The 22,044-nt window shown below is 40.2% G+C and overlaps 1 protein-coding gene across 5 annotated transcripts in view; it reads right to left on the bottom strand.

Annotated features, from left to right (window-relative positions):
• The window catches only part of AFF2 (AF4/FMR2 family member 2), a 332,371-nt gene that overhangs the window by 112,823 nt on the left and 197,504 nt on the right, over nucleotides 1-22,044 (bottom strand). For all 5 annotated transcript variants that reach the window (XM_041396527.1, XM_041396530.1, XM_041396528.1 and 2 more), the window contains exons 5-7: nucleotides 20,140-20,226; nucleotides 17,132-17,168; nucleotides 16,825-16,876 (exon numbers count right to left, since the gene is read on the bottom strand). In XM_041396527.1, coding sequence (XP_041252461.1) covers nucleotides 16,825-16,876; nucleotides 17,132-17,168; nucleotides 20,140-20,226 — 176 coding nt within the window. The remainder of the gene's footprint in view (nucleotides 1-16,824; nucleotides 16,877-17,131; nucleotides 17,169-20,139; nucleotides 20,227-22,044) is intronic.

Here is a 22,044-nt window from a genome sequence, read left to right as displayed (position 1 = left end):
GCCCCCCTTCAGGAGGGCTTTTCTCTGTCTCAGCTTTAGAAAAGTGCTGGGATTCTGCTTCCTATCGTCCAACTCTTCTAAAAAGGGGCTGAAAAAAACCCTTCTAAGCAGTGTGAGAATTCTTTTCGATGCGATAAAAACCGTAAATATGTGTTTCTAACCACTGAAGACAGCAAGCTTTGGAGGGCTTAAATGGAAAAAGCTAGTTTAGATTGAGCCAGTTCTGGGTATTGCCACACATGTCAAATAGCACTTCACTTGACAAATGGTCCCAAAGAAATCTATGGAGCTATTCAGGGGGTACGGTGATGTTTGGTATGAGTAAGGAGATTAGAATCTAGCCCTTGCTTTATTTTCAGAGATATTTCAAACATGTGTTTGTTCTAATTTTCCCTTCCTTCTAGGATTGCTGGTATTCACTTGGCTCGGCTTTAGAGGCAGAGGGATGTGAAAAACAGCACCAGTAAAAAAAATTACAAACTCTCTAATATATGACCAAAATAGCTTTTTCCCCCGTAAAATATGTGGCATGAACGAATTCCATAACGATGCTATGTGTTATAAAAATTTTATTGGCACTCATTTGGGATTACCCGCATAACTCACTTGTGAGTTCACCACTCATGGGTAATGCACTCATCCCAAATGCATGCTAAACACCAGCTTATGTAAAAAGTCCTATTAGACTTTAGCAGAGATTAAACTAACAGATTTTTTTACAGAAGCCTCTTATGAGGTCCATGGAAATTACAAAAATCTTAGTCTATAACAGGCAATGTTTTCATTAGGTTTATTCTAATCATCCTGTATTAAATTCTGTAAATTCTTAACCAGTGACATGGATATCCTCTCTGCAATTTTACATTTTTCCTCTCTCTACACACAATTTTGTGTAGTATCACAGACATGTGACTGCACCGAGAGAGAACACAGGCCCTGGTGTGAGGTCAGTACAAACACAGAGTGCAGGAGTCCTTGCTTTAGCAACTCTGCTCTCTAAACTGAAAGGGCAGGGAACGAATGGGAAAAAAACATTGTTCATATTTACAGACTCAGAAGAGAGACATAATTTCCTAAAGGTCATACAGGAAGTCCTGTTAAGGCTGGAATGAAAATTAAATTCTCCTAAGCACCAATCTAATGCCTTAAAAACAAATTCATCTTCCCCCAACATCTGTGTGTTTCTTCATCTACTGCATTCCATGCTCATTCCCGTACCATTTGAATGTCTCTCTCTGGCACTGTGACATCATTAGTATCTGTTTTGGCTTAAAGCATCACAACACCCCCCTGGACACCTGGATAAGCCAACTCACGAGGAGCATGGATAAGGTTGTCAGGCAGTCTGTGCATCAGGAAACAACAGTTCAGTTTTGCACAATAACCATTACCAGGCACCTAAACTTGGTAACCTTAGCCTGGGGCAATTTCACAAAGAAAGCTGCAACAGAAACAGGAACAGAGCTGATGCAGGCTGGGCACAGTTAAGCTGATTTTCCTGTTTTCTTTCCTGCTTTCCCCTGTTTTCATCTTTGAACATCTTCTGAGTCATGATGACGCTTGGGAGGCCTGTGCAGGCAACATTCAAACCTCCTATGCTGCCAAGCTCAACCTGAATTAGCACCACCACCCAGAGGAGTTCCTCTGCACACTTCTGTGCCTCCAACCACACATCCTCCTTGGTCAAAATTAGGGAGAATTTCTGTAATTAACCTAAGATTTCTTTTTTTTCCCCTGAAACAAGTGGAAAAGAGGGCAGGAAGATACCCAAAGTATCTAATTGTTTTCGATAAGTAAATATTTCCTTTCAATATTCAGATGAATGTTCTGTGACAATTTATGACCAAAAATAAAATTTTAGGTAATGTTTTATGGTCAATTCCTATTAACTCACATATGAGAGAACTCTAAAACTTGGTATGAATTAAGGTTACCCTTAAAATAAGTATCTAATATGCCATTATAGCAAAAGATTGAAATTAAAGAAAATGCCTTGGTAATTTTCTAGGTATGTTGAGTATTAATGTGATATAGTTATTTCCAAGGAAGGTGGAAACAGTAAGGAAAAATATCTCTCCTAATTTTTAGAATGATTTCCTACCTAAAGATACACATATCACTTGATTTTCAATCACTTCAGAGCAAGTAACTTTATCTAAAACCTAAAGAACCTACCTGCTATTAACAATCTCAGCAGTGCCTAATAAAAAACCACTTAAGCACAAACTGTACTTAATTTATATGATGAGTAGCTATAAGTTATCAACCCCAGAATCCTGTGCAGAAATTAAATATTCAGTTTTTCCTTACTAATTCAAGCAGGATTTTTATCCCTCACTTGTGGAGGCTTGACAGTGGGGGAAAATGAGTCAAGTCAATCTTCCAGCAAGAAACTGTATCATGGAGGGTGCTGGGAGGAGAAGAGATGCAGAGAAGTCAGGGAGGTAGAAAGTTTACAGACTTTCAGGGCATTCTTTGTTGTCAATACAAGAATAAATATGTCATCTGTTTTCACTGAACCCATTGGCAAAGCTATCAGATTGCTGAAAAAAAAAATTATTTTACTATTTTTAGCCTAGGCAAGCCCATTGCTGAAATGGATTACAGGAGTGGAAAGTGCCTGAATCAACAGAACAGATCTGATGTGCTGGATCAACACGAAGGGAAAGCTGTAGGAAGGACAAACACACACATTGTGCCTAGAATATATTGGAAAAGAATTGTCAGAGCCCTGGACAGTCTGGGGAAGGGGACAGGAAGAAAGAAGGTAATAAAGCAATAATCTCAGGTCCTGCTCTGGAATTACACAAAATCTGCAGTGTTTTGTAGGGATTTTAAAGAGCATATTTAGAAAATTTCTTAGGAATTAGAAGAGCAGGGTCAATACAGTTAAACTCTGTCAATAATCACTCTGTAATATGTACAAGGATCTTCCACCCCAGTGCCCAAGGGCTACCCCTGAACTCAGGACTGAACTTTTCAAATTTAAAACAAGGCAGTCATTTGAAAAAAATCTTATTATGGAAAAATACCTAAAAATAAAGCTGTTTTTTTAACACTCGGGACTGAAGCACCCCCCCCCCCCCCCCCACACCTTTCCTTCCTGAGACCCTCTATGAACCAAACTCTGCCAAGAGAAGTATTTAATGAGAGGTTTTCAGGTCATTAGCCTGGCCATAAGAGGGCCTGGCTCGGCTGCAGGGGCTGGCTCAGCTGGAGCTGGCCACACACGGAGTGACCAGGTCACCCAAACTGCGGGACCATGGCACAGCACCCACGGGCAGCCAGGGAAGGAGCAGGAGTCCTTCTTCCCTGTACCAGCTCACCTCCACACCTCTGGGGCTGTCAGCTGTGTCCCCAGCACGTCCTGGTGTGCCAAAAGGGTGTGTTTACCTGGTGCTGAGCACACCTGGTCCTGCCCCCAGGGCCACCGTGGGGACACAGCAGCTCTAATGCACAGGGACACACGGCTCTTCCCACAGCTCATCCTCATGGGCACTTTGGGACATCACCCCAGCCACAAAGGCTTGGCCACAGGCTTCAGAGATAACTTGGCACATGGCTTTCAGGAGGAGAAGGGAACAAAAATTCATTGCGTTGCCCAGATTTTTTAAGGTTTTCTAAGCCTTGTGATGTTCACATTCTTGTAACAAACTTTCTCACACAATTTATGTAAATAACTTATTGTTTTGCATCCTTTTACGGAGGAGGAAAGATTTGATAGACTGTTGGTTTGTCCAGTGTCATTGGAGAGGTGGCACTTTCAACCTCCAATCCACTGTCACTTTTGGAAATCTATAAATGTTGGAGTCAGAAAATAAACCGCCTTTTTTACCTTGGAAAGAGCAGCAGAGTCCGCATCGTGTTGTTTCGTGTCCTATAGTGACATTCATTGCAAGCTCATGTTCTATGGAGTATTTACATAAGGCATGTGGTCAAAGTTAAAAAGCTCTCCACCTCTATAATCCAAAACATTGTGGCACTACAGGGCACGATTAATGCTGCATTTATACAGATACCCACTGCCTGAAACTGTAGGCACTTGAATGGTGAAAGTATCTTAGAGAAAGAGTGGGATGTGTGTGCTACATAACATCAAAGAGCAAAATAGGCAATTTTTAAAAAGAGAACTACCTAAATCATGGATGTTTTTAAGAGGGCTATGTAGGCCCTAGAACTTGATCTTCCTCTTTTTTTTTTGCAGATGACATTCCAACAGTCTTTTGTTGTTAAATAGCTCCAGGGTGCTAATCTGCAATGGTATGCTACCAGAAAACAGAAAATGCCCAGAAACACTTGACAAACATGGCTCTTGAAAAGGACCTTCATGTCCTTCAGATGAATGACTCTGGTAAGTTCTGAGATGACATTTATGACTAATTGTACTGGGATCCTGCTCCATTGTTAATTCATCCAGTTTATCCAGCAACACAGTCAGGCCACCACAGTTTATACTTGTGGCAGATTCAGCTTTTGGGTGTCACATATGAAAATACCAACTTGATCTAAAAAGTTTCAGATTTAACCACTGATTTCAGTTGGAACAGACCACAAAGAAACAATCTGTCGTCCCTCATAGCAAACAGAGTTTTGCTGTTGCTTTATAAACAGCCTTCAGGAACTCAATCCTAAAGGCTCTTGCCACTGAAGTCCTAACCTAGTCAGGCATGAGATCACTTGCACATGAGGTTACAACCAGGAGCTGTCAGCACAGCACACTTGTGTCTTCCATCACCTCTCCTTTTTCCTCAGCAGGAAATTTTGTTTTAGCACAATTTGAAGATTTTCTTGACCAAACCCCACCAGGTTTCCTACAGGTGTGTGCCTGTGAGTGCTAGAAAATATTGGCACCATCTGGATTGAAGTGAATGCACTTGGGAACTGCTGCAGTACCCTGAGGGCTGTCCTGGGCAGGCACAGCAAATCCCAGCACCCAGTAAATAAAGGGAATGTGCATGTGTTTCTGCAAGGGAAACACGGCAAATCTGTGACAAACCTACTGCACTCTGCTCAGAAACTCTGTGGGACTTGGTACTCACAAGCACTGAATAACCTACAGCTGAACACCTTGAATGCTTAATTCTGCACCCCTGCTTCATTCTGCTTACTTATGCTGTTCAAACCCAGTGAAATCAATTGCAGTTTGAGTATCCAGATACTAAATCTAGACATGGGGGTTTTTTCCTGAGTACAAGCTCTGAGGCTGTAAATTATTAATATTAATAATGGGAAAAATCTGTTATGTATAAACAATGCAAGCAAACAGTAACAACCATTTAAAATTGTTAATTTGAGAATTTCTTTTCTCTGATTCCCTTTCATAAACAAAATATTTTTTTCATCAGGCAGTATTCATTATATTCATCCTTGGTGTAGTTACAAGGCAAAAAATGTGGATTATTGATGAAATAGATCATAATGACTCTTTCTAAGCCATTATCATTTATCATTTAAATGTGTATTCAATGAGCTTTAATCTGCAAATTTTTCACGTTTGGGAGACATTATGATTTAACAGATTCATTGTGTTTGCTTTATTCTTTTTTTAATACAATGCATGGCACATGTTCTGCAGGCTACACATGAAGTAATTTTACCTATCAGACTGGACTTTAAAAAAACTTACTAGAGAACAGCAGCTGATTATTAAGGCCTCCAGTCTCCAGAAACATAACAGTGCAGGAACACCATGCCGTTATACTAATAAATGAGTCCTGAAAATCTTCATAACCAGGTATATTGGACTTTCCTCTGAAAAGTCTCAGTCTCCCATTACTTCTAAGGACAGCACCTCAACCAATCATACCTGAGATTTCAACTATATAAATTTTCTCTAATCTCCTAAAAAGGTGCTTTTTCTAGTGACTTAGATTAAGCAAACAAAATCAATGAATGCTGTCTTGTTGGTATTAATCAGTGTGAGTTTTGTACCATATATTACCAGGGATCCAAGCAACTTCAGCCCTTGTGTGTTTTTTTTTTTTTAAACTAACAAGAGTCAATTAACAAGAAGCAGAACAGTGGTTAACACATTAGCTAAAGCAAAAGAGTACGGAAAGTTCTGTCCTTTGGAGAAGGAAGGTGATATTGGATTTTTAGGTCAGTGTTTGCATAGCTGCACAAGCTACAAAACTAAGAAAATTCAGCAATTGGCAATACGTGAGTTCTTACCAGGTTTTGGCTACAGCAGATTAATTCCATATCCAGACTGTATATAATTCACTTAACACCTTTTCTTACTCAAGTTTTGAAATTTCCTGAACAAAATCCCTCTGCAAAGGACCTGCACTCTGAACAAACTCCCCTTGTCACCAGGAGCACTATTTGCTTTGAAAGACATGATGGGTAAATGCAGACAAGCTCATCCACCCACAAGTGAGACCATGCCCTGGCTGTGATCTCCTGCTCCTTCCTGACATCATCCCTGCCTGCTAAGTGGTGGGAAGGTCCCCGGCCAGGCACAGGCAGGATGCCAAGGAGGGCTCAGAGCTGCTCCTGCAGCACAGCTTCCCTCGTGCCTTTCCTATTTACAGCAGGCTGCTCTGAGCTGCTTCAGGGTTCTGACAGGAGGGAAGTGATGTGCACATGACTGACAGACGTGCCAAGATCAGTTAGAAACGGTGGCCTCCAAAACATCTGTAAGACACTGTGCTCCTTCTGGGGAAGCAGCCCAAGCCCTGCTGCCCTGGAGCAGCTGGGAGCTCACCAAGGCACCTCTGGGCTCCAGAGTGAGGAGCTCTGCCTGCCCCAGGAGGGGAGCTCTGACCACCCTCAGGCCATGCCTGCAGGCAGCTGAAAGGAATGACAGTGCTGAAGGCTTTTCTCATCATCCCTCACAATTCTGTAATTCCACAAAAAGCCAGTGGCAGGACTGCTGCACTCTGCCCACCTGAGGTGCACGGGGGCACCTTCATTCTACCCTCAAGCATGGTTTGCCCCATGCTCACATATTAATGAATTATTCATAGATTTTCTGAGGACAGCTGATTTTTCTCTTAAACAAAAGTATTTTCAAGTATTAAAAGATATGCATCTCAAAATAAAAAAGGAATCATCTGTTGGGCTTAACACAAAATAATCTCACATAAAAGGAAGTATTTTTTAACAGCACACATCTACTTTATGGCACTGGTCTCTTAACTTCATGCTTATGAGTTAAGGAAACTACCCCTTGGTGGATTACTTTTCATAGTTTGCTCAGTAATGTGTTTACAAAGCCGTTGTTGCAACTAGATGCTTATATATTTTGATATACAGTCTGCACTAAAACAGTACATCTTCAGAGGTTTCATGCTTATTTCAAAAACCTATTTAAATGGTTCTTTACCTGCCCTCCCAGCAAAACACAAGTTTATTGCCAGATACTCCAGGGCTCCATAGTCCAGTCTGACAGTAATTAAGGCAGAATTAGTGGTGTTTTGCAGAAAATGGTAACAGTGGCAAGTGTAGAGCTGGATGGGCCAAATTCATCTCTGACAGCAAGTCCTCTGAAGTAACTAACTTACTCTACGAATCAATTTGACACTTCAAATTTCAAATAATGGCATCTATTTTAACTGTCTGAAGCACATAACTCAGAGCCTGAGAAATGTTAAATGGCTTTTATTTTCCTATGTTAGAAAACTGCTCACCTACCCACTTGCTTTTTACTGTGTATCAACTGTCTACTCCAGAAATGTTTTTTTTTAAAGACAATATTGCACTATTTGTTAAAATAATATAATGCATTATTTCAATGCAACCTGCACTTGCTTAAGGCTTATCTACCTTGATAATGGACACTATTAGTGACAAATATTTCTCTAAACCATGCAATGAACAATACAAACCCCACTAAGCAATATTTTGTGTTTGTAAACATCTGTAACATTTCCTCTGACCCTATAATTCTAAATTGCACCAATACATAACAAATCCAGTACTTGGGCAGCACAGTCTTAAGAAAACTAAAGGTATATTTTGCCATGCCTTCTACTTGCATTTAGACTCCAAACGTGATCTTGGGATATGGACACTAAGCTTTGGCAAAACAATCTCTTCCACAATTTACCCATAAATTTTCACCTAGCTCTATATGGTACCTACATTCTAGTCTGATTCTGCAGCAGTTATCTTACTCTACAGAACAGCTAATCCAATTCAACTCCATTTGTCCATTAAGAAATATTATTTTTTTGTTATGTAAAATCTACATTTTTATGGGATATTTTGTGTTGGTTTTTTTTTTTTGTGTTTTTTTTTTTTTTTTTTTTTTTTTTTTTTTTTTTGTCAAGAGGCCAGCAGCAATCTAGAAAGACAGGCCTGCTAGGATGCAGCATTCCCCTGTGTGATGGGGGCCTGGTCTGGTCCTTTGTGACATTGGGAAGGTGAGCAGGGCCCTCAGAGCATCCTCAGGGCCCTGGGGAGAGTGAGGAAAGCAACAGGTTCACATCAGATTGTGCTGCAAACTGATCTGCAAGATTATTTGATTTTGGGATGAGGGGTATTCCCAGATAAAGGGAAAAAGAGCAGGAAATCCTTTAGGTGACCCTCAGCACCTTCTCCCTTCAGGCTACTGCTGCATTTTGATCTCCATGGGGAAAAAAACAACTTAACCTCCCTTAGCAGTGAAGGACTTGCACTATTATCTCCCTCTGACTGTTGCATTGATTAGATTGGAAAATGAGTAACTTTTATCACACTTGATCTGAAATAGCACTATCTAGCTTATGTTTATCCCTTTCCATCTACAGAACAGATAATTGCATGGATCCTTGGAGTCAAGAGGAGACACTGTGATGTCTCTTTTGATCCCTTGTGTCAGGTTAAAGGAGGAGAAAATAGAAAGTTAGCCTGTGATTTAACACTGGCCACTGTCTGGTTCCTGCTGCCAGTCTGGCCTGGGGGGTTCAGACCTTTGCAAGTGCATGTCTGGCTCCCTTCTCACCATGCAGGTTCTCTTGCTGTCACCTCAAATGTCACAGTCTGCTGGGTTCACCAGCATGAGCTCTGAATTGCAATAGATTTTTGCCAAAAAAAAAAAAATCAAGTCACAATATTTTTGGGGGGTTTGCTTGTTTGTTTGGTTTTTGCCTTTCATTTCTCTCTTCCTTTTTTTTTTTTTTTTTCTTTTGGTATAGGGAAAGGCAGATTATTTCAATTAAGCCTGTCACTGACATTTGTAAGCAACCTTTCTTCAGTTCGGTGCAGCAGTTGCAGTTTTAAGTTTCTCCCTGCTTCTGTCAGGATCTAATTTTCAAGGCCCGTTGCCATGGCAGCAAGTTGGAATTTTAATCCAGTACTAAAGGTCAAGACAGGTCACCAGTTTCAGTTCCTCTTCAATCTCCCCATAAGGAGCCACAAAAAGAAGCTGAGATAAAGGTCTGACCTAACAAAAAATTCCAGTCTAGCACACAGCCAGACTTGAAGCTCTATGATTTGTATAGGCTTCCGAATTTGTCTGGAACTATTGAAATTCATGCTAAATCAAATATGGGCAGCACTGATTCGCATTCCTCTCTCTGCAAAAAAAAGCCTGTCTATGTCCTTAAAACACAGTTGTGGGCATTTAAGTAAGCAGGGACACCCAAAAAGCAAATACTTAGTAGAGTCTAACAGGTAAATAGCTGAGGAAGCAATCCCCTCATTACTGCAGATATTTACTGCTTCTGCAGACTCAGATGAGCCTGGCAATATGAGGTAGATGAATCAACATTCGTTCTTTCTTTCAAAACCTGTAAAGATATTTTTGTGAAGCATTTTGAATAAACAAGACTTTCCAGTAAGGGACAATTTTGTTAAAGCTAAATCACTTCCTCCTGTGTTTCCACAAGCGGATATTAATTAAACAATTGGTTTGTACCTACTGAAGTAGGCTATAGACATCTCCCTCCTCCTCCGGGGCTACATTTTCTTGGAAAGCTGCATTTGCAGCATTAGGAAAGTCTCAAAACAGATTTTCTGAGATGTACGGACACAAGTGAGCGAAGCAGCTCTTCCTCTGGGAATTTAAAGCAGTAATTAGCCCAGCACCTGGGAATATTTTCCTTTTTTATCGTTTGGGAGGATGTATTTGTAAGGTACAACTATTCTGAATCTCTGACTCCAAGGGCTATCCAAGACAGAGCATAATGCAGTGAGCATGGCCTTGCCCCGTGGGGTGTTGTGAGAACTTCACTTCATAAAAAATAAGCCTTCTGGCCAGAAAATTGATAGGCTTTGGAGCCCTGCTGAGCCCTCTGCCCAAAGGATAATGGTAGCAATAGAAGTTCCTCTGGATAGAGACTGTGAAGCTGAGAAAAATGTGGCGGATTATTGGGGTTGTCAGAGGGATTCAGAGGAAAGATGCAAAGGATTAAGCTGGAATATTAGGAAAAGTGGCTGTTAGTCTTACCTAGGGTATTCAGGACACAAATTGGGAGTTTCAAGACCGCTCTGGTATTATGAATGCCCAGCTTCCTGGCAAAATCCATTCTTCTCTCAAACTTATCATCCATTTCTGATTATGACTATTTTGCAGCATGGTGCAGATGAATCTGGGTGACAATTTTCTCAGTCTCAGGCTATTGAAGTCTAAGCCACGACAGAAGAATGAAAGGGACTGGAGCAAAAGGCATCAGGAAGAAAAAAGCTAGAGAGAAAAATGGCTTGGCTCTGGACCAGAAATTTACTGACAGGTCAGAGTTAAGACAAAAGGAACATGGTGAGGTCCAAATTGTGGAAGCCAGAAAGCCAAGCAAAAAGTTCATTTGTATGTCTTTTATCAGCAAGTGTGTGGGTCACAAAACAAATGGGCAGGAGAGGTACTGAGTGGTGGCTTCCTCTGCTCTAGCCTGATTTACATTTTCAGATTTACTGAGTGCATTTGTTTTTCAAAATGAATGTTTGAAGTTCTGCTGAAGTTCGGAAGTGACTCCATCCCACAGAAATGTAAATTGGGAGGTCAGTTTGAGACTGGCCTTAAGCCATAAAGGCACAACATATGCTGCTGCTTGTGAAAAAGCTCTTTAAGTACTGGGAAACCTGCGGCAGATTTGCAGTCTAACCACTTTCCAAAATGGGAAATGATATGTAGCAGACAGGGAAATACATCAGGAATCCAAACATGTTACTTTGTGTCGTTTACCTCTCTCTATTAATGCTGACATTTCAGTGGTCACAGTTCAGTGACTGCATGCACTTGGCACTGACACAGGAGTGCATCCTGCTTGAGAACAAAGTATTTCAACTGCTACTCGTTAGTTAGGGCAAATAAATGTTGAATTTTTAATGGGGGGTTATACAGTATCAGAGGAAATTCAAATGGTTCAGTGCTCACTTGAGTCGCAATCAGCAATGCTGGCAAGAATGCAGTTGGTTAGCTTGTTTCAGGCAGCCTTAAAGGCAGTAAGCCTCTGATAGGCAAGAAAAATTATTAAAAATTGATCAGCAAAATATCACAGAATTAATTTAGTTCTGTTCCCACAATTTTTTAAACTGATTTATAAACATGTCAGGAGAAAGAGATCATGGAAAAGAATGTATTAGGAAATAACTTTATTTTGACAGGGAGGTTAAACTGTATGTGAGCCAGCTGAATAATGAAAACAAATTAAAAGCCTAATTTAGAAATTATTTTGAATTATGGGCTTATCTTCAAAGATGAAGGGCTTTTAATTATGATACTGGATTTTCACGTATTTCACATCAGCTGAAATATTTTGCAAGTTTGCTTCTATAGGTAACTGTCCATAGGAAACATTTGTATATTTTATTCCAAATTACTGCATACTTTGCTCAAAAGGCAAAGCCTGCAGCACTGAGGAACAAAGCAACAGTCTGGACTGACTATCATTGCTTCAAACCCAAGAATTTACAAGGCAAAAGGATTCAAATAAAATTTCTAGCTTACAAAACAAAACAGTAAAGATGAAAGATGAGTGACACTTCCAAAAGAGACCCTTCTATTTTCATCTGCTATTTGTCCCTTTAATATAGTGCACTGGAGCTCTCTAAAGATTAATGGAGTTCCAATTACATGCCACTGTTGTTTCACTTATCATAATTTGTACATGGCAGTGCGAGGCCCTTGTAGTCATGACTTTCCCAGTTTACCCAGAGGGAATATCTTTGGAACTTCCTACCTCTAACAAACAGGCAGCACTTAGTGCAGTGAGTCAGGCTGGCCATGTGAAGGTAGGCTGTGACAAAAAGCTGGCTGTCACCACTGAGGGCTCAACTGGTGCTCTCACGCTTTGTTATGGTCAGCTAAAAACTGTAATTAGTAATAGGAACATTTCAGCATCTCCTGTGTATTACACCTGGGCTGCATTGTGACTGCAACACTGATAGAGTTGATACATAAATAGAAACCTCCTTCTTATGCCAGTTGGAGATGAATTTTACATTTTGGTTCCTGGTATATTTTTTGGAAATTTTGCACGAACATGGAATGAATCCCTTTTTTTGCTATTGTTGTTGGTGTTTTTTTTTTTTTTAACTGATTTCTTTCCAGGTAAAGAATTCATCAGTTCTTCTTGATTTGAATGTTCTGAATAGTTCCGAATAACAACATTACTTGTTGTGGCAATATCCAATACTTGGTATAAAATCCTCTTGATGTCTGATTACTCTCCATAAGGACCTCATGCTGATTCATTTCAAACTGTGAATTACCTTTAATTCATAGCTTGCACATGCTGCCAAATTTTGTTTTCTGTGTTCCCAGGTGGCTGTCCCTGACACAGAGGAGATCTTCCAAAAAGCCATTAGATACTTATGAAAAGTATTTAGATGTTGAGAAGCACATTTCCATTTTCAAACACGCTTCCATCAAGTATTATGATAATATTTGGGATTAGGAAAGGACTGGTATTTATTTGAATTTTTTTGGAACTGTGCAGTGAAATCCTGGCCCAGCTGAAAGCCATGCTGAACACTCTTGGGAAAATCCTTGCTGAAACATCACAAAAAGATTTTCAGCTGCTTGCTTTAGTTTTAAGCTCCCTGTATTTAGCTGCTCTCTACTCCACACACAGGTTGTGTATCATTAACTATGATTGATAACAAAACCTCCATAAAGATAAAACAAGTTGGTTTTGTCTGATCTATAAAAATTTGCTGCTCTAAGTTTTTAATGGTTTCCGGGAGTTCACAGAGCCCATGAGAAGGGCCTTTTAATACTGTATTAATACAGTAAGCATAGGAAGTAATTTTATGACAGGGGAAGAATACCATTATGATTACATTCTTCTTTTTAGCTAGGCTTTTATGGAAACTACCCAAGACCACTCTGCAGTATGATTTCAAAACACAGGATGTGCTTGATTAAAAAGGTTCTGGGTAGTTTCCAACTGGACAAAGGCCAAATGCTAACAAAAAAGGACTGGATGTTTGAGGATGACATACTTGCAATGGCAATTATATAACAGAAACCCAAGTCATGAGCTGAGTCCGTCCCCTCAAATTCATGGAAGCTGACAGAAAATCCTTTGCAGTGCAATTGGTTGCACCTTATCTGCTCCTGCTTACTCTGCTTCATAATAAACTAATCAGAGCAGACTGGCTGAAAACTGACCGCACAATGCCCAGCGGAGATTTACAGCGAATTTGAAATTACAAAAAGGGAAACCAAGTGCTGCAGTTTTACATAGCCTGATTTCAGCTGTAAAAATTCACCACATTACACACACATGCATGCACATCAGTGTTCAAAATTTCATTTTCAAGATTTTTGAGTGCAACTTAAGAGCTGAGGTTAGTTCTCATGTGCATAGGTGCAGAATTTAGAAAAAATCCTAACTATTCTAGCTTCTATTTACCCACTGCACTGGGGACTGGGTTTATTCAGCATGTGGATGTAACAAAGTATACTGAAACATTATAAAAAGGATGACATTTGCATTTCAGACAGCTCTACCTGGACAAGAAGCCATGCATCTTGCATCCCTCTATAATAGCAACACATTTGTAAATTAATCCATCTTGCACTCATTTTTCCCTCAGAAGTGTGCACCTGAGAGGTTATCTTGCAAAAATCTTACATTCCTTTGGCCTGATCTTCTGTGATGCCAATATCCCTGCACCTGAACCCTGCAATGACCGACAGACAGCTTGGCTGCTGGAGCAGGATGCAGCATCATGAAGGTAAAGCATCTCTGTTATGCATTCACCCCTCAGGTAGTCATGGTATAACTCAGCAATGTGGTGAATGCAAGCACATTATTACCAACTCTGGGTCTCTAACAAAGCCAGTGGAATCTACGGGACATCACTAGGACAAACGTAAATGGAAAAGATAATTTAAGTTTCACTTAAATTGCACATGAACTTTGAAAAGTTGGATAACAGCTAGAAACATATCCAGGTTAAACAGAATCTAACAAAGCATACAGATGAACAGAGTCAAATTCAGCCAGATTTGATCAAACTGAAATATGGATGACAGATCCTATTGACAAAATATGTAATTGGTGGGGGATAGAGTTCTGAAGTCAGTAAGACCATACTGTGTGGCTGAGAGCATAGCAAGAGATGTTACTGGGGATAAGCTGGACTGTCATTTCACTCATACATTGCAATATCCCTCAAACCCACCAGTGTTAGAGAGACTAAATCCTCCTTTATACAACTGCAATCTGATAAACACCCTATCATTAAAATACACAATGACTGCAGGAGCTGCCTACCTCTCAGGGTTTGTTTGGACTGCACTATCCAGCCCTGCTTGATACCATTACGTCTTTCTGTCCCACTCCTGCTTTAATTTCATTATGTGCTCAAGTACTGCAATTCCCCATGAAGGTGGTGGTAACTGCACACACAGATCTAAAGAAGCACATTGGCCTCGTAATACCAAGCCTCACAGTGGACTGCCTTCTAACCTCCCAAAGCCCTGTGGAAATTCTTAGAAGCTGCCTTAACAATTTTTCTGCAGTAAAAGAGAAAAAGTGATAGTAATGGGTTAGCTGATCTTCATTTGGAAGCTAAAAATAAAAGTAGCTTTATTGCAGCTCTGATCTCTCATGTGTAAAATCTATCACCTACCGTAAGAAGGCAGTTCATTGCAGCAGAAATCTGATTGATAGTACTGGAACTTTAGATCAAGCAGCAGAACAGAGAACAACTGGTTCATAAAATGTACTCAGTGTCTTTGGGTTTTATATCAGGCTTCCTATAGAGAGCTTTGGTCCCATTAAATGCACTATATACCACTGAGCTCTGAAGCACTGTTCTTTTGAAATTCGGCTTATAACTATAAACCATGATTGACAAGTCTATTACTGTTGGTTACAAACTATTGAAATATTGTATTTTATGGTACACTCACTAAAATATTTTTCACAGTGGAATCCAAATACATTTGCTTTTAGAGAAAAATAATTTTAAGATGCAATAATATTTTTTCCTTTTTTTTTTTATTATGGAATTTGCTTGATGTTAGATTTAGATCACTTCAATGTTCTGAAACATGAATGCACCCATCCTGTTACCAAGAACTGTGGGTACAGTTGGATAGAGTCTTCACAAAAAACCAAGTCATTAATGGAAGCCAAACAGCAAAGGGCAAAATTTAATTTGTTACTAAGTTTAAAAAATAAATAAATAAATGCTATTAATGCAAATTAATCTAAATATCATTAGCATTCATATCCAATTCTCATTTAATTGGAAAAACCTATTTAATTTAAAAATTTGATCATTCACTCAGCCACAGTTTTGCAAAGGTTTACTCAACCAACTGTATTTGAATGAGCACTTCCATGACTTGAGTTTATGAGTAAAGAGCTGGACCTTCAGAGCCTGCTGAGAACATCAAAGGATTCAGCACCCACATCTGCACTGGTGCTGTACCTCTCACACAGTCACAGACACATTACTGAACTCCAAAAGCCCTTTTGTGTACACAAACGTGCACTAAGAATCAGTATATTTAAATTAATTTTTAAAACTTGCCTAGGTATCTCCACATTGATTTTTCTTCCCTGATAGGGATTTTTTAAATTGTCTCTTTAGTAGATTAAGGGCAACCACTAAAATAATTTTGAAGTAATTTTAAATGAACATATTGTATTTACACAACTGTCAGTTAAGCTAGTGCAGTTCTACATTCAGTACTTTAGAACACTTAACACTAAAAAACCCAGCAGCTCTGAACTGAAATCAGACCCATACAATTTCATAAGTATAAAACAATAGCCTACTATTCAAAGTTGTTATTTAGCTCCTGTTTGCAAATTAGAGAACCTGGGATGAAAATAAAAACCAATTCGGTCTCCACTCACTGCTCCACTACTGCAGCCTTACATCAGAGGAGCACCAAAGAAAAATGGTTTAACACAATGGAGAATGAGCTCTTTCACAATTTTCAACTGTCATATTTATAGATCATCTGTGATTTTCAGCTGTTTCAAAGTGTACGAAACTCAAGACCAGCTATTCAATACCAGCTAGCAGAATTATTCTGTGTGATGTGTTTTACTCTCTCTCACTGTATGAATGTAAAAATTCCTGCATCATCTGTTCATTGGGTTGCATTTTCTATTGTAAGAGGCTTAGTATCTGATGAGAGAAGCATAAAAGTGATTTAATTTTGGCAAGCTGTAGAACTAAAATCAGCATTATTTCCGCTTAATAAACTCATCTTTCACACATACCTCTGTTAGCTAATGCTTAAAAAGAAGAAACAGTAATAAGCACTGGAAACATAAAACTGGTTTATGGCTAATTTTTAAGGACTACAGAGAACACCTGAACACCAGGACAAGATTATGAGCAGAGCTAGGTTTTAGTTACCTTTGGAGAAATAAGCTCATGCTTTATGATAAATTTAAAATGAGATTTAAAGCTGGAAATAATAATACTTACGACTTTTGTGGCACTGACTTAGTTGCAACTTTCCCTGCTGGATCACTCCACTCTGCAAACAAAGGAAACACATTTTCAAATGTCAAAAGATTACTGTAGAATTAAAATGCACCCAAAGCTGTCAGCCCATCTAATTATACTTGGTTTCACAACATGCCACAATGCATAATATGTAATAAAAAATGGAACTGATCTGCTTTAGCACCACAGAAATTAATTTTTTAGCCTTTGTTTTAATGATGTTAAGCAGACAAAAAAAAAAACAAACCCAACCCTGACTGTTAGGACTAGGATGATAAAGACCTACTTTGTACATTGTATCCTGAGGTCAGATGTTGGGAATCCTACAAAGAAGAACACACAAAATGTCAGCATTAGTTAAATAAGATGAAGAAGGTAAGATATATCTTGGCTTGCTAGATTAAGAGCACTGGCATTATACCAACGGGGAAGGAGATGGCACAGGGAAGGGATCACAGCATTGTTAAGGCAGCACCAGTGACATTAGTTTAAAAAAAGCATTAACTGTGGAGACAGAGCACCACTGAGGGACTCTTCAGAGCTCAGGCAAGAGTATGTCCCCAGCTGCTGTAAATCTACACCGCCCTTTATGGAGACACCACACAGATTTACACCCGCAGCAGCCCAAGCCTTCCCCAGGCTTGGCCGTGGATGTGTGAGGGAGCCATGCAGGATGTACAATTTAGAACACAGCACAAATGCAGCTATGCATTAAATTCAGTGCCATTGCCCTTCTTTTGTTTGATCTCACTGCCTGGAAATACAGTAATCTTTTACTGGTAGTCACTGTTTTTATTCGGACTGTGACACACGGGATGTGATGAAGAGACGGGAAGTAGATCTTCACCTGATGGAAACTGGTCCAAATCCAATGAAATCAATGGAAGTACAACAACTTAAAACCAGCAAAGAGTCTGGCTTGCAACACTGAGCATGCTAATGCCAGGATTCTTGTTGGTTCACAATAACTGCCTAGCTGTTATATAGCTGTTTCTTTAATATCACAGTGCTTTCTGGCTTAGTTTTTCTCTGGGCTCTCTAGTTCACAGTGATTGTCATCAGCTTTCCTTCCAAGCTGAGTTTGATCAGTTGAAATTAAGGTGTTATTTACAACCTCATCCTACAGCCAGGCACTACTTTGCTGGAAGTGTTAGTTCTGTAGGATGTTAAAGTCATTAAAGCCCTCACTGCACTTCCTCTTAGGGCATTATTAGTTCCTAATATTATATTGTGCTGTCAGTCAGTCCCTTGTGAAGTAAATAATGCCCTAAGAGTAAACATGGCACTTTAAATTTGAATGTCAAAGGGATAAATTGTTTTGATAAGCTCCACCTCTTTGATCACACTTTTAAAATGTATGTTTCTCATGAGAATACCTTTATTTTAACAGCTAAATTGAAAACTTCTAACAGTGCCTGTCTCTGGTTTATATGGCTGCACAACCTAGCCATATTATGTCCTAGATGCATAATTTGGCCAGCCATAATTGATTTAAAGCGATCTTCTGAAGAGACACTGTTGTATTTTTTAAAGTAAGACTAGCAAACATTAAAACATTTTATGTGCTTGCCTATTTCCTGCAATGCTAGCTCAAAAAAAAAATCTTAATTTATATTTTGTATTGAAGTGATATGGTCAAGAATTTTAGGATGAACATTTAATGTGCTCAGAAATTAACTTTGATGTGGATCTTAAAAGTTCAAAGCCAAATTGATAGAAACAGAAAAGCAAACCCAATACTTTAGCTTCTCTGAACCTATGCTTATACTGCTACCAATGGAGATAGTGCCAGTCTGCAGGACTCAAACCAGTTTCTGTAGGGCTCATCAGAAACAGAACACTAAATTAGGAGATGATATAAATTTAAAAAAAAAAAAAAAAACCCAGCTTCCAGCAGGTAAAAACCTGTACTCACACAGTTCATCTTAAAGGGTTACACTGACTTTTACCCAATTTGCAATGAGGATTATGGCCTTGTAAGAGCATAATGAGCATGAGCCTACAAGAATGATGGAGAGGGGCTTTCTATAAGCACATGTAGTGACAGCACAAGAGGAAATGGCTTCAGACTAAGAGTAGGTTTAAATTAGATATTAGGGAAAATAACTGTGAGGGTGGTGAGGCCCTGGAACAGGTTGTCCTAAAAAACTGGAAGTGTTCATGGCCAGGCTGGATGTGGCTCTGAGCAACCTGGTCTCCCTCCCACGGCAGGGAACTAGATGAAACCAGATAATCTTTAAGGTCCCTTCCTACTCAGGCTGTTCTCTGATTCAATGACTTCAGATGCTTCACATTGCATCAGGAAACTGCAGTGACAGTGGCAGTGCTAGGGCAGTAACAATCACATTCCATTAAAACAAGACATTCTGGGCACTGGCTTTGGTTTTGTTTAAGAAGCCACAGATATTGCTAAATTAAGTTCTTTCTGACTAAGTATGGCGGCTAGATTTCAGACAGGGGAAATCAGTAAGAGCAAAATCATATTCCAGCTTTTAAATCAGGATATAATTGCTTGAACTAAAATGTTAAGCAGTACTAGTTTAATAAGCTATTTTTCAAGATCCTGCCATTGGAAAAAAACTTTTATGTAGCTCCAGGACAGAATGGTATAAATTTCTCACCTTGGGGAAGTTCTCTTCTTCCCCAAACATCATCAGCTCAGGTTTCAAGTCCCAGCACAAGATACCTCTGGCAGAACCTGTCCCAGGGACGAGCCTGGTCTCTAGCAGTGCTACTGGAATCACACCCAGAAGGCAATAATGCAATGTGGGCTAAGGGCATCTTCAGATCATACAATTTAACAACTGAATATGGATTACAAGAACAAGAGGCACTCTCTAGGCAGGTGTGCCTGGACTCTGTGCCTCCCTCTGGGGTGTGACACAGACAGATGCCATCATGTTCTTCACATGCAGGGACCTTTTCAGTCACCATAACTTGACTATGCAGCTAAAACCTCACTATGCAATCAACCAGTAAGTGGGAAAAAATGTCCATTTCAAACCTTTTCATTGCACAAATAATAATGGAGGAAAACTAAACAAAATACATTTTACTTGATATAGAAAAACTCCCATAACAACAGAGATAAAAAGCTCACTTTGCTTCCACTGGGTCTTCTGCAGCTTTAAATAAGCAGTTCTACTAGTAGCAACAGTCTGATTGGGAATTTCCAACTAAAAATAGTATCAGAAATTTTTTAAAGTGGGACCAATTAGAAAAATAAACTCTCCAGCAAAGAGCACTCAACAGAACAAAATGCTAATCAGGTCACTGGTAATAGCCCACTTGTACCTTGCTTGGGATAGAAAACTTGGTCTGCTCAGCCTTGCCCGGAGTGTGAATAGCAGTGAGAGGAGGAGGCCAGGAATGGGTCATCTCCTAGGGAAGAAATGAAAAGTTTAGAAAACAAATTCATGTGCATAGAGAAGAAAGAGAGCTAAAAATGGTCCCATCTGCTCCTTTGAGATGCAATTGCTCAAGGAATCGACCCCACCACCTAACACCCTTAGGTTACAGATAAGCACCTAAAAACCCCACAAGGCAGGATTTCTCAGAATGAGAGTGAGGACAGGTTTTACTCTTAAAAATTGTGACCATCCATGTCTTCATCAGAGGGCAAGTGGCTCCATCTCTGTGGCCAGCCTGCCAGGCTGTATCAATAGAGCAGAGTTTTACCTGCCAAGCCCAGGCAGGAAGGGGACTCTCCTGTACAGCACTGGGTGCAACCCTGCAGGGGAGTGCATGGTGGCAAGATACGGTCCTATTCAAGACTGCAGAGTGGCAAAAGAAACAAGAGGCACTCTAGAAAAATCTGGAATGGGCTTGCAGCGTGAATGCCTGTTGTAGCAGAGAGCGAGGACAGCACCACAGCATCTTCTTGTGGCACTGGCCATAGGCTCTTACTGTGGTAAGCAATGTCACAGCCTCAGAGCACTGTTGATTCCACTTTAAAATGAGGGACTGAGAAATCAGGTGAATCCAGTGAAACCTGCCTACCAGACCATCTAAGCAAAAACCATCCATTTTCTACACCAGTGTGTTTATTCATCATTTGTGCACTCATGTCCCAATTATCTTTAAAGACACAACCTGGGTGCCCATGGTTACCAAGCACTGGCAGAAGAGCAGCACACACCTGCTCCTTCCCAGTGCAGGGAGCTGCTGCCCCAGCAAGCCTGAGAGGAGCACACTGGGGTTTGTGCTCATTGGAGCAGGGGGAAAATCACTAAAATCAAGGAACTGCACAAGTGCTGGCTTAGGCAGAGCTTGTAAATGCCCTTCTAATGAGTGTGTTTTATGGGAGACACTGCTTCTTTCTTGCTTATCTTTGCTTTTAATTTAATAAATAACCAGAGAGCCAGTGATAGTTGTCTCTGGCATTCTGTTACATCTTTGTCTTCGTTGTTTTTCTTTGCCTAAAAAGCTCAGAAAGAATTCTTTCTTGAGACAAGGAGGCAAAGAGCAGAAGAGCGCCCAATCTCAGAAATCCTATGTGCAATGGCCTGGCTGCAGTAAACTACATTCCCCAGCTGCACACTGGTCAAACCCAGGGCTAGCCACAACAAAGCTTATAAACAGGCCACTTTCTGTAGGTAACATGACAACCACTCAAATGAACCACAAATAAAAACATAACATAATGCTATTGATTAAGAAAGTACAGGTGGTGTAAAAAGGGCAGTGTGGTGGGGGCATTTTGGCTGAGCACGTACCCTGGGTGGTTACAGCTGATACCAATTGTAGTTCACTGAAGAGAGAGCCAGCAAGTTTCAGAACTACAGCTGTGCCTCCCAAATTATGTGTCTTACAGGAGGTTAGGAGAAAGGAAAACTCTGCACCATGGTCCTCAGTCAGTGGGACAGGCAGACACATAAACTTGCTTGGGCAGATGGGCCAGGCTGCACTCCTGAAAGAACTTCTGGGCTTCTGCTGTGGAGCCCAGGGCCTATTTTCACTAGACAAAGCCCAAACGGTGGCAATGAGGAGGAAAGGAGCAATTGCTGAATGGCTCATACCTCCTGGTGTGTGAGGCTTCAGCAGCTCAGTGCCAGGACAGGAAGAGCACAATTAAATGGTACTGATTGTCTGGCCTCTGCACAGGACAAGGCAGAAAAAGATTTCAGCATCCCATGAACTTTTCTGTGAGATAACATAATCCAATCCTGAATGCCTTGGCCAAAGCCTATGCCATGGAGG

Source organism: Onychostruthus taczanowskii, unplaced genomic scaffold (genome assembly GCF_017590055.1).
Source record: "Onychostruthus taczanowskii isolate IOZ18803 unplaced genomic scaffold, ASM1759005v1 scaffold13, whole genome shotgun sequence".
Taxonomy (NCBI): domain Eukaryota; kingdom Metazoa; phylum Chordata; class Aves; order Passeriformes; family Passeridae; genus Onychostruthus; species Onychostruthus taczanowskii.
The sequence above is the reverse complement of the archived record's forward strand: the minus strand, read 5'-3'. Positions and strand labels throughout refer to the sequence as shown.